Source organism: Capricornis sumatraensis, chromosome 10, assembly GCF_032405125.1.
Source record: "Capricornis sumatraensis isolate serow.1 chromosome 10, serow.2, whole genome shotgun sequence".
NCBI lineage: Eukaryota > Metazoa > Chordata > Mammalia > Artiodactyla > Bovidae > Capricornis > Capricornis sumatraensis.
In genome coordinates, this window is record NC_091078.1 from 41,014,164 (window position 1) to 41,026,520 (window position 12,357).

General features: G+C 48.1%; 1 protein-coding gene across 3 annotated transcripts in view; it reads right to left on the reverse strand.

Annotated features, from left to right (window-relative positions):
* TRIM67 (tripartite motif containing 67) overlaps positions 1–8,385 on the reverse strand; it is a 55,446-nt gene extending 47,061 nt beyond the window's left edge. For 2 of the 3 annotated variants that reach the window (XM_068981795.1, XM_068981794.1), the window contains exon 1: positions 7,345–8,385. In XM_068981795.1, coding sequence (XP_068837896.1) covers positions 7,345–8,385 — 1,041 coding nt within the window. The remainder of the gene's footprint in view (positions 1–7,344) is intronic. The other variant, XM_068981796.1, reaches the window with a different exon arrangement.
* Positions 8,386–12,357: the final 3,972 nt, after the last annotated feature.

The following is a 12,357-nucleotide window of genomic DNA, read 5'->3' on the forward strand; positions in this document are numbered from 1 at the left end:
GCTGTGCAACTGTGACAATCCCCTCAACCTCACTATTCCTCTTCTGCAAAGGAGGAGGCTGGAGTTATAATTTCTGCTAGGAAACAGCCTACCCTAGAAAATGGAAATTCTAAGCAGGGAGGTGTGGATTCATGAGAGCCCCACAATATCTGCCTGGATTTTCTCCTGCTCCTTTGGGTTTCATGGTTCCGAGAGTTCCAACCTCCCTTATTCTCTGGGCAGGCCCTTCGAAACTGCCCAAAGAGTGGATAAAGCACCCTCTGCTTCTTTATAGAAGGACTAATACACACACCCAAAGGAAACCCAGATACACAAACATCAGTGAACATGTTTCTGTTCAGACCGGGGAAGCAGTGAAGAGCATCTGTCTGAAGTTCCCTTCTCACAAGATACCTATGCTCTGGCCCAGGAGGGCTCAGACAGCACCACTGCTCCTCAGAGCTTCCTGCCTCTCTCTGGGTCAGGGGTTTTTTGAGCACCACACTGCCTCCCTCCTAGCACCCAGAATCTGGTGAGCTTGAAGATTCCCAGGGTAATTAAGACTCTGGTTCAAACCTCTCAGCCCCACTAGAGTCCCCTTCACACTGCTTCTCAGATGACATGCACAGAGTGTTGGGCCCAGTGCCCTTGATCCCCCAAGTATTCCCATCAGGGCTTCTCAAACTTTAACATCTGTCTGGATCAACTAGGGATGTTGCTGAATTCAAATCATGAGTCAGTGGCTGTGGCGGGTCTCAAGATTCCACATTTCCAAAGAGCTCCCAGTGCCGCTGCTGTGCTGCAGACCACTCTTTGAGTCACGAGATCCTAGTCTAGAAGTTGGCACTTTTCCCCGATAAAGAGCCAGACAGTGAATATTTTTTGGTTTTGCAGGCTATAGATGTCTGGTCACAGGTACCCAACTCTACCAAAAACAACCATCGCCCAAAGAAGCCATGGGCAGAGTGTAAGCAAATGAGGATGGCTGTGTCCCAGGAAAACTTTATTTACAGAAACAGGTGGAATGCCAGCATGTCAGCCCCTCTAATCCATCTCAGAGATTAGGAGATCTCTCCTTTTTAAAACAATCTATCTTGCTGGCATCTACAAGCAAGGTCCCATCTCCACCAATGTAGACCCAGATACAGGACATCCCACTGCAGGCTAAAAATAGAACACCTTAGCCATGGAGTGACCACCAGGACCATACTAGGAAACACATTCTTCTGTAGTAATCTGGGGTTTTCCTTTCACAGTCTCTAAGGTCCTTCTCAATTCTCCTGAACCCCTATCCTCCATAAACAGTCTTCAAAGAGAAGAGAAAGCAATTCGAGTTTCTGGATTCTTGCTTTCTCTCAAACACACTTTTTGTTTTTCAGATGTATGGAATGATGAGGAAAGAAGGTACTTCAAAGCTTGTAACACAGGAGTTCTTTCTAATCGTTGTTCCTGAATTACTGACCTGCCTGGAATTAAATCCAGGCATGAGGCAGGCTACAGCCCTGGTGGCTTTAAAGACAGTGGTGATATTAACACAGAGGGTGGTTTCAGAAGACAATGCAGCCTCTGCTTATCAGAGTCAGCTCTTGTTCCCAGGCATCTAAGCAGTTTTGCCACTGGTTCTTAGCCAGTCTGGGACTGATGGAACAGAAGCCAGCCTATGCAACTCATTTCTCAGAGCTCCAGAGTTGGTTAAAGAGTCAACATTTCAAACAATCCACGTTTCCACTCAGATTGTGTATATTTCCATGCTACATGCTCTGACAGCTCTGAGAGATTTCTGTTAAGTAACTCTCAGCTTGCAGTAATTAGCCAGAAATCTGGAAAGTTCAGACCTCCCAGATATTTGCCAAACACTTCTCTTTACCTAAATCTCTTCCCCCCCTTTCAATCCCACTCAAAAATGCCTTAGACGGGCCCTGAAGCATTGGTCTTTTCATGGGCCTTAATTCAAGAGGGGATAGGTGGTGCTACTGGTAAAGAACCCGCCTGCTGATGCAGGAGACCTAAGATGCTCGGGTTTGATTCCTTGGTTGGGAAGATCCCCTGGAGGAGGGCATGGCAATCCACTCCAGTGTTCTTGCCTGGAAAACTCCATGGACAGAGGAGCCTGGTGGGCTATGGTCCATAGGGTTACAAAGAGTTGGACACTACTGAAGTGACTTAGCACACACACACGTATTTAAGCAATAGTTATACATATTAAACCAGTTTTTGAGCATAGACAGATCACAGGCAGGTAGTTATAAAAATCTAGATACTGTGATCCTCTTTAAAAATAGTTCTAATAATAATGTAATGAAAATAGCAAACAATGGTTACTAGAAACAAGACAATCCATCTATTTGTTTTCCTCCATGGTCCTTGTCAACATGAATTAAAATTTTTTAATATACTTTTGCTATTGGGAGAAAAGATAGGTATGAACTTTATGGAAAGCAATTTGGCAACATTAATCAGATGTCTGAAAGCCAGATCTCCTTTGATATAGCAGCTCCATATTTAGAAATTTAACTTAAGGTGATTATTAAGGATATAGGCATAGATTTAACTTGAAAAATGTTCCTATGAGCAAAAGACTGAAAACATCTAGATAATAAAGTCCAGCATTAGGATGTGGATAAATCCTTACAATGGAATAACATGCAGCCATCCAAAATGATGTACATTAATTGACAAGAAAGATATTCATATTGTATTGTTAAAGAAAAAAAAAGACAATTATAAAATAAATATATAATAGAATTCTAGAAGGAAAAAACTCCAAAATGTTAGAATTCGTTTTTCTCGGCAAATTGAAATTTGGGGATGATATTTAATTTCTACATCTCTACACCTGTAATTCTAATGCTAACAAAGAGCATTTATTCCCTGAGTTATAATATACCACAAATATTCTAATAAATATATTTATGACCATATACAATTATGATTACATGTTCTGCTTTTGTCATTTATGTGTTATCTTTTAATGGAGAAAGTCTTTCCTCTGAGACTTTAAAGTTTAATCCCATTCTTTATCTCTTCTATAAAAATAAGGTAGGACCAGGCTGCTGAGAAGATCCTTGGGACATGGCAGTAACCTGAAGTCCTGTCTTTCCTGTGATTTTTAGACCTTACTGTCTCCTTTGCTCTTGTGAAATGCTGATTCATTGGGAACTGTATTCCTGGGGTACAATGAGATTTTGTTTTGATTCTCTTCTATTGTTCATGGTTCTCAAAAGACTTCTGAAGAAGGGCTTATCCAGCAGTCCCTACCTCAGTTCAAGAATCAACTTCTAACCATTTTAATTCAGAGTCCTGCACTCAGCAGGAATTACAGTGGTTGCTGACATTCTGTGACATGACACACTAGGAAGAGGTCCATCCCACAGGGACCCTCTCCTACTAGTTTCAGGAAAATTAGAATTCCACCCAATAGCAAAAAGACAGAAGCTCTCATGGAAAGCCTCCCTTCTTTGTCTTATCTTTTGCACTGCATTGCTTCTTCACATCAAATTCTTTGAAATGATTAAACCTCTTCCAGGAGAATCATTTAAAAATGTGTTTGGCCAAGACCTGAAGTGTTTACACTGTTTTTGAGAGGTGATAATCAACCTTGTTTCAAAATAGATTTCAGTGTCACTTACACGTCTCTTTGCCTAAGAATCACTAATTAGATGGCAAGCTCTAGTCGCACTGGGGAGGAATTAAAGCTTTGCTTAAGGCTTCTGCAGTCATAGGGATATTAGAGAAATATTTCTGCCCTGATTCTAGTTCTGGTAGTGCACCAAGATTGTCATGGCTCCTGGGATTTTCAGACTATGACAGTAATGATGGTAACAACAAAATCCAGAGACTTTAATAAGTTTTACTAAAGAACTCAAACAGCCACAGTGGGGGTGCTCTAGGGACTTTCCTGGCAGTCCAGTGGTTAAGACTTTGCCTTCCAGAGCATGGGGTTCTATCCCTGGTTAGGGATCCCACAGGCCTCGGGGCCAAAAAACCAAAACATAAAACAGAAGCAATATCATAACAAATAATGACTTTTAAAATGCTCCATATAAAAAAATAATCTTAAAAACAAACAAACAAAAGTAGCCACCTTCACAGCTCAAAATGGTGGTCTAGATGCCTGCTCACAAATCAAGATCAAACTTTCCATCAGGGCTGTCTTTGTTATCTTTTCTTTAGATTTTCAACCCCTACTTGAGATGATAAGGAGCACTTAATGATTTCCCGTTCTGTAGAAAAACAGCACCTGGTGAAAGAGAATAGCAGAACTTCCTCTCATTCTTGAAAAGAAGTTTTCACAAAAGTATCTCATAGAATGCCTTCTTTACTTAGGAGTATGTCTTAGTTCCCTGAAGACGTGATATTAAATTGAGACACTTAGATTCTGCATAGCTGTGTTTTCCTCAGATAACTGTCCCACTCTATTGAGCAAATATTATGTATTCTTTTCATATTTCCTCAGATAAAAATGTTGTAAAACTGCTGTTGACACCAAATCAAGATGACCAGTGTTTTCCCCGCATGATCTTGGTTATTGAAACCATTGCTCATTATCCAACTCACTTTTCCAGGTAAGAGACTTAGTCTTTTAAAATTGCAGATTCACCTCAACTCATTTTAGTTTCCACTCTACACTAAGCCTAAACATTTAGGTGGCAACGTCTGAAATTAGTTCTAGCTAGCTAAGCTGTGAAAATTATACCAGTTTGTAAATCTGAATGGGAATCTTGTCTTGATAATCAATCACAACCTCTTTGCAGAAGATTTCTTTGTCTGTAAAATAATGTCTCTTCACTTGAAAGATAAAATAAACAAGGCAGCTACAATTATCATGAAGTGATATGCAACAAAATGTCATATGAACGACAGCTCACTGGAGCGGACATTCTCATTTCGCTCAAAGCTATTTTAGGGCTCACCATGCTGCCAGTTCCTGTTTTCTCCAGATTGCCAAATCACTGCGGTCAAATAAGAGCTCTTTGCTGTTGCCTTATAGCTTTCTGCAAGTTTAGTGCTTTTAAGGATTAAGACTATAATTCACCCAGCCGTGTCTGACTCTTTGCGACCCCATGGATTGTAGCCTGCCAGACTCCTCCATGGAATTCTCCAGACAAGAATACTGGAGTGGGTAGACTTTGCCCTCTCCAGGGGATCTTCACAAGCCAGGGATCAAAGCTGGATCTCCTGCATTGCAAGCAGATCCTGTACCATGTGAGACACCAGGGAAGGCAATAATAATAATAATAATAATAATAATAAATATGTATTGGTTACTGTGAGTCAGGTACTGTGCTAGAGGGTAAATATACAGTGTTATACTTACCCTAACAACAACTATCTGAGTTAGACATTATTCAGTGGGCTTAAAATTGTGCCTAAATGTTTATAGCAAGTGAATTACAAACCCTGAGAGTTGGTTCTAGGTCTGTGCAACTTACAACATGGTTTCTCTCAGAGACATGAGAAATAGAATATTTCAACACACAAAGATGTCACGGTCACCAGCAACTGCAGCCACCATGGATGGTGAGCTGGTGAACTCCGAGGGAACTCAGGAAGGAAAGAATACCAGCCATCTAGTAGCCATCACTGCAGCCACTCCCTATGGTGAGCCCTGAGGAAACTAAGGATGTGAAGAAAACACAGGATATTGTTGGCCCCCAATAGCTGAGGTGCATATCAAAGGAATGATTTCAGTGAGCCCAGACCCTTGCATCTTCCCATATACAGAAAAGCCCTAAATTCCTCAGCTTGAGTTATCTGCTTTTCTTTAATTAATGATAATCTTTTGATGTTCAGACTTGCCCTTATTTGCAAAATTTCTGTATAACCTGGTTCCTCCTGTCACCTCTTTGGAGCAGTTCTCTCAAGATTTCTTGAGCTGCTGCCTCCCGGGCATGAAGTTCTAAAAATTTCCACTAAATAAAACAAAACTTTCAACTTTTAGGTTGTGAATATTTTTAAGTCCACAGACAGTATTGATATTTTTATGTATTATTGTTTTGATGGAGGTTGTCTGTGCACTGTAGCCTATTTCACAGCTTCTTGGCCTCTAACCCAGATGTCAGGGGCAACTTCCTAAGTGTGACAACCAAAACTGTCTCCAGACATTGGCAATGCCCTATAAGGAGAGTGAAATTGTTCCCAAACGAGAATCCCTGCTCTAGAATTAGAGATTTGACTCCAGATTTCTCTTTTCTGGCCTATAATGCAGATTTCTCTCTCCAGGGTGGATTTCTGAAGTGTTCTTCATTTTTTTTTGTCTGAAAATGCTGAGTTACAGAAATAACTGACACACTGTAGCAGAAATTGTATAGCAGCTGTATGTAATAAATCTATAGTATAAATGGTTGGCCCCTTCTTCTCTCCCCACTGTGCTCTCCTTTTTGTCCATTTCCAGTTGGATGATATGAAGAGATAATTTATTATTATTATTATTATTGCCTTCCCTGGTGTCTCACATGATAAAGAATCTGCTTGCAATGCAGGAGATCCAGGTTTTATCCCTGGCTTGTGAAGATCCCCTGGAGAAGGCAAAGTCTACCCACTCCAGTATTCTTGTCTGGAGAATTCCATGGAGGAGTCTGGCAGGCTACAAGTTGCCTTATTTTCCTGTGTCTTTCCTCCTCAATCAGAATACATACTTCTTGTTGGGGTCTTTGGAGACCTCCTGCTTCTCTGTGGGGCAAGAGTTTACTGGAAAGAGGACATTGAATGATAAACATACAAACTTGCCGTTGGACTCTTTGAACAAGGAACCTGGATTACTGACCTTAGCAGTGAGTCCAGTTGCTCAGCCTGAACTTGGATTAGGAAATTAAGGAATGTTTGTTAGAAAAACTGACCTCACTCATGCCTTGGGGTCTGATCAAGGGGCTCACCTGATTTTGAAGGCTTTTCTCCTTCTGTGTCAGATATGAAGATACATTGGCAGCCACAAGTGTATGCGAGTTGCCTATTAGAGGCTGTTCCTTCCCACTAGGGAGGTGGCATTCCCAGCCAAGTCCCTGGGAAGATGGCTTAAAGCAGCCTGAAGATGAGTGTGGCTTACTGTCTTCCTAAGAGCTTACTCTGCAACCCTGCCACACTTCCATCACCCAGAGTCCCAGTAAGAGAAAGTTTCTCTATAAATCCAGGTGCCATAAATCCAAAGGGGTCATCAAGGTAACTTACTAGTCAGCTTTGGGAGTGAAAGAGTCCTGCGACCTGCTTCTGCATGCTGGATGACTTTTGGGTAGAATCAAAACAGCCTCAAGGGGGAGGGGACCTAGTATGTCATCTTTCCATTCCCTTCCCATTTCCAGCACCAACGGGAGGGGACACCCTTTTCTTTGCACCCGTGTCCGCGTGCCCCGCCCAGCGGGCGCTCACCTTGTGCTGTTTCCACATGGCCCCCAGCGGCTTCACCTCGTGCTTGCCGTGCCGGCCTTCCTCCAGGCACAGATAGCACACCGGGGCTCGGCAGCTTAAGCAGTACATGCTGTAGTTCTCCATTTCGTGTTCGGGGCACGTAGGGTACTTGCGGGCGGTGTTGCCCCCCGCCGCTCCGGCCCTGGTGGCTCCCGGGCTCTTGCAGCCGCCGCTTCCGCTGGGGGCGCCCTGGACAGTGCCCGGGGACCCGGAGGCGACCTCGGATGGCGCGGGCGGCGGCGGCGGCTGCACCAGGCGATGCTTAGCGAAGGGTCCCCGGGACGGATGGCACTTGAGCTGGCAGGCAGCGCAGTAGAGCACGTCACACTGCTCGCAGAGCGTAGCGGCCGGCTCCGGCGGGGTGCGGTCGCACAACTGGCAGATGGCCACCGCAGCCGCTGCGGACGACCCCGGCGCCGCCCCGCGGCCCTGCTGATACCGCTGCACGATGGCCTCAAGCAGTCGGTTGCGCTGGAAGCCGCGTAGGCCGCGGTGGTCCAGGGAAGCGCTGCGGTGGCACAGCGGGCACGTGATGGAGCTTGAGGACGAGGACAGCGAGGAGCAGGCGGCGCCCCGGGCAGCAGCGGCGGAGGAGCCGGGAGGCGCGGGCACCATGGGCAGCACTCGAACCCCGTTTGGGGACTTGAGGCTCGGGGTGTAAGAGCCATAACCGCTGTCTGTCTCACTGTACAAGCTCAGCTTGTCCGCGTGGTCGCTGCCGCCTCCCGCACCGCCGCCCAGGCCGCCAGCTGCGCTTCCGCCCGCGCCGCTGCAAGCCGGGCCAGCCGCCGCCTCCTGGTCTAGAGGGGTCGCGGCGGCGCCGCCTGAGGACAGCGCTGAGCCCCGAGAGTGCAGAAGCGGCGGGGGCAGGTGTTGCTCACCGTCCGGGGTCTGCATCGCGATGGTACGAGCACAAGGCAGGCAGACATTGTGGGAACATGGCAAGATGATGGGCTCCCGAAACAGGGAGCCGCACACTGGGCACTTCAGCTCCTCCTCCATCGCTGAGCCGGCGGAGAACTGCTCAGGGTGGAAGGTGGAATGGCCCAAGCTCCGCAGACGGGCAGAGGAGAATAAGTGAGGTTAGCACCAGTGAGATGGGAGGAGGGAGCATCACACGGGCATGACTACTTTGCAACCCGCGGGCACGCCCCTCTCTCTGTCCTGGGGCCACCGCCCATAGATGATTAGGTGAGGGGGAAGAGGTAAAAGAAGGTCCTCACCTCTTGCCCGCGAGGCTCCTGCACCAGAGGCTTCAACCTGCGGCCAGAGTCCGGGGCCGGTCGGCTGCCCCCGAGGTGGCCTGCGAGATGCTTTAGGTGATGAATCAGCACTAGCGCCGCCGCCGGCAGCAGCGGGCGTCTCCTCTCCACATCAGGACTGGCTGCTGGGTTGCGGATCGCTAGCTCTCCCGTTTCAGCCCTTCGGTTCCAGATTCCAGTGGGCAGGTGTCCAGGGGCCCCCTTTGCCCTCGCCCCGCCCCTAGTCCGGGCGATCTTTGAAAAGGAGGGCGAGTAGGCCGCTTGGCCTTGGGTCTGGGTTCAGCACCACGAGGCGACGGACAGCGCCCGGGAACCGAAGGTGCAGCTCGAGCTTCTCTCGCACGGACCCAGGGGCCGCCACCTGCCGTGTCTCCGTGCCAGCGACTACCTCCGGCGGCCGTGCCGGCCAGGAGACCTTCTCTCACCTCCCTCTCCGGCCGCTGCTGCCGCGGGCCGAGCGCGCCCTGGGGCTCTCTCCCCGAGGGCAGGATTGACCCTCCGCTTCGGTTCGCAGCCTCTTTTCCCGCGGCGCCTCTGACCTTGGCCGCGCGACGCTGCAGCCAGCGGGCGGAGGGCGAGCGCCCGGCTGGCTCGGGAATCCCCTCTCGTCTCCCTCCCCGCGCAGCCTTCTCCAGACGCCGCGCGCCCAGGAGTTGTAATTTCCAGAGCCGGGAGTAGTGATGGGGAGGAGGGGAGGAGGAGGGAGGCGGAGTCTGCTCGGCGAATGAGGGCTCGCCTCTTGCTGCTAGGGGAGGCAAGGGGCAATTTTAAGGGTTCGCAGAGAGGATCATTGTTAATAACAATCTATTATTTGGATGGAAATTGCATCTTGAATTAGTACGACGATCCGTCCCGTCCCTGCCATCATCTCCCCTGCCCATTCCCCCTTACTCCCACCCGCCACCATAAAAGGGTAAAAACAGGGTCCTAGAAAGCCAGTTGTTTACAAATGCAGCGATAGGACGGTTGACAGTCGCTTCCTAAATCTGATAGACCGAAAAAATGCAGCAGCAAGATGTCGGACAACCTGGAGTCAAAGGGTGAGGTTTTATTTATGGATCAAACCACAAGCCATCTTGTCTCTTCAATCGAGAGGGCTCCTGCGCGATCGATGTCAGTCGTCTAATAGAGAGAGGACCCCGCACGGGATTTATGAAATGGGACTTCCTGGAGAAACGCGAAGACGAGCCACCTATGCCCGTTGGCCCTCGGAACCCATTCCCTTGACCCCGGCCTACCCTGCCGCCGAGCGGGCGGCAAGGGGCAGGCGGGAAGGCTGCGACCATGGCTGCTAGTTTTATGAATGAAAAAATCTCCACACTGTGCCTCGCCAGCAGCGAGGAGAGCCTCCCACCCGCGGCCAGGCTGCTCGTCTGCGTAGCTGTTGTCTCTCCGCCACCGGGAAGGATGGGTGGGGAGGCCCCCAGGGAACGCGGGGGCTGGGGCTGGCAGGAGCAAGTGCTCGCGGCGCTGCCGGCTCTGCCTACCGACGCTTCACGCTGGCCTGAAACAGACACAAATTAGGAGATCGTTTGTTTAAAAACGACAAGAATATTGAAGTCACGCCTCCTCCTGTTCTCTGGTTCTCCCGCGCTCCAAACAAAGGCAGGAGAGGAGCCGCAGCGCCGGGCGGGGAGCCTCGGTGTCTGCCAGTCACCAGGCGGGGAGCGCGCCCACTGGGGCGGGGCGGCCGCGGGAGAAAGCCGCCACCCTTGGGGAGACCCATGCCTGGAGTAAGGGGTTGGGGGCGGCGCAGGTAGACCCCCCGAGGGAGAGGCGTGCTGACGTTCTCCTGACCGAACTCTGCGAGTGAGGATTCCAGGTGGGAATCTCGGCTCCTTGACCAGTCGCTTCCACCCTGAGCAGCCTACTTATGCTTTCCTAGTCTCTGAGCCTGCATAGAATGGCAATAATACTTCTGTGTGAGAAGTAAACGAAGTTGTCCTAAATACAGATTGCATATCTTACTTCCTGCTCTAAAATTCTGTGACTCTTCAGTTCAGCTTTGGCTACTGTTGAACAGCCAGCTTCCAGTTTGTCGAAGAGCAGGCCCACAGCGTGGAGTACACAGAACAACACAGAGTTAAAAGGCCTGACCGGAATTCTCAGCAGCAGGGAGCTTAGAAGGAGGATTCAGCCAGGCACAGTATCCCCAGATGGGGCACGATGACCACCCTGTTTTAATCTCCCTTCTATAATAAAGTCATCATGTGCTGCATCTTGCCTGCAATGCTTTGATAAGCCTTCAAGAAAGTTTCTATAGTGTTACTACTGCTGTGGGGTGGGGTGGGGTGGGGTGGGGTGGGGTGAGGGGATTCGGGTGGGGGTGTATAGGTGTAGGTAGGTTATGTGATTGAATCATTCAAAGATGCATTTGTTATGATGCTAGCAGTATCATCACTCACCCCAGCCCATCTCAGCCACCTGGTGACTGCAACGGAAATAATAATCTTTTATGATTCTACTGTGAACAGACCTGCCTGCCAACAGGCCCCCTCCATCCTCAACCAGTACATATGTCTGAAAGACACACTGCTTTGTCATTTTCAGACCAAGGTAAACTGCTTGGGAGGCAGGCTGAGCACTGGGAGCTCTTGAAGGGGAATGGAAATATGCCTGATCAGGACTAAATTCCAAAAACTCTGTCACTCAAACTAAGCATGATTTTGTTTTCCATGGGAAGGAAGCTCAGAATTCAGAATTTTCCACCTGTGCCTTTCCCACCTGCCCCTTTCCATTCCCTCAATCCCATGATCTAAATCAGCTTAACCTTGTACAGCTGTTGCTAAGGCATTGCTCACTGTGGGGATTGGCATCCTTCAGCTGCTACGTAGGAGCTGGTGTTACACAGTGGTTCCAATAGCTTACTGTACATAACTATAATCACTAATAGTTATCAACATCACTATAAAAAGTCCTCTTTCTGTCCCGAGTCCTGTACCATATATATATAGAAAAATAATCTTCCTTCTCTGATCCTCAGTTTTTTTCTATTATATAATTTCAGGATAGAATTCATTGGTTCTCAAAGTGTCTGTATATTATTGATAATTGTTAAGAATGGAATCCCAGAGTCAGACACAACTTAGCCACCAAACAACAATAAAAATGATAGTGCTTACCTCGTGGGTCAATGGTTAAGAATCTGCCTGCCAATGCAGGGGCCAGGGGATCAGTCCCTGGTACAGGAAGATCCCACATGCCTCAGGGCAACAAAGCACATGTGCCGCACCTACTGAACCAGCAAGCGCAACTCCTGAAGCCCACTTGCCTAGAGCTGGTACTCTGCAACATGGAAAGCCACCGCAGTGAGAAGCCTGAGTAGCTCCCACTCACCTCAGTGCTTAGCACTGAAGGCTCAGTGTGGCCAGAATGATAAACTGAGTGGTGCTCAGCCATGTCCGACTCTTTGCCGCCCCGTGGGATTTCTTTCAGGAAGAGTACCGGAGGGGGTTGCCATTTCCTCCTCCAGGGGTCTGCTTGACCCAGGGGTTGAACCTGTGTCTCCTGCTCTGGCAGATGGATTCTTTACTACTAGCATCACCTGGGAAGCCCCAATAAATAAATAAGAAGATAAAAATTTTAAAAAAGAATGATATATCTTCCTTAATAAAAAATGACTCTCATGAAGACATTTGATCCCAAAATTGAATAGCACATCCATTTTTTCAAGTCAAAATCTGGGCCTCATTTAGATAGTGAGGAAAATAAT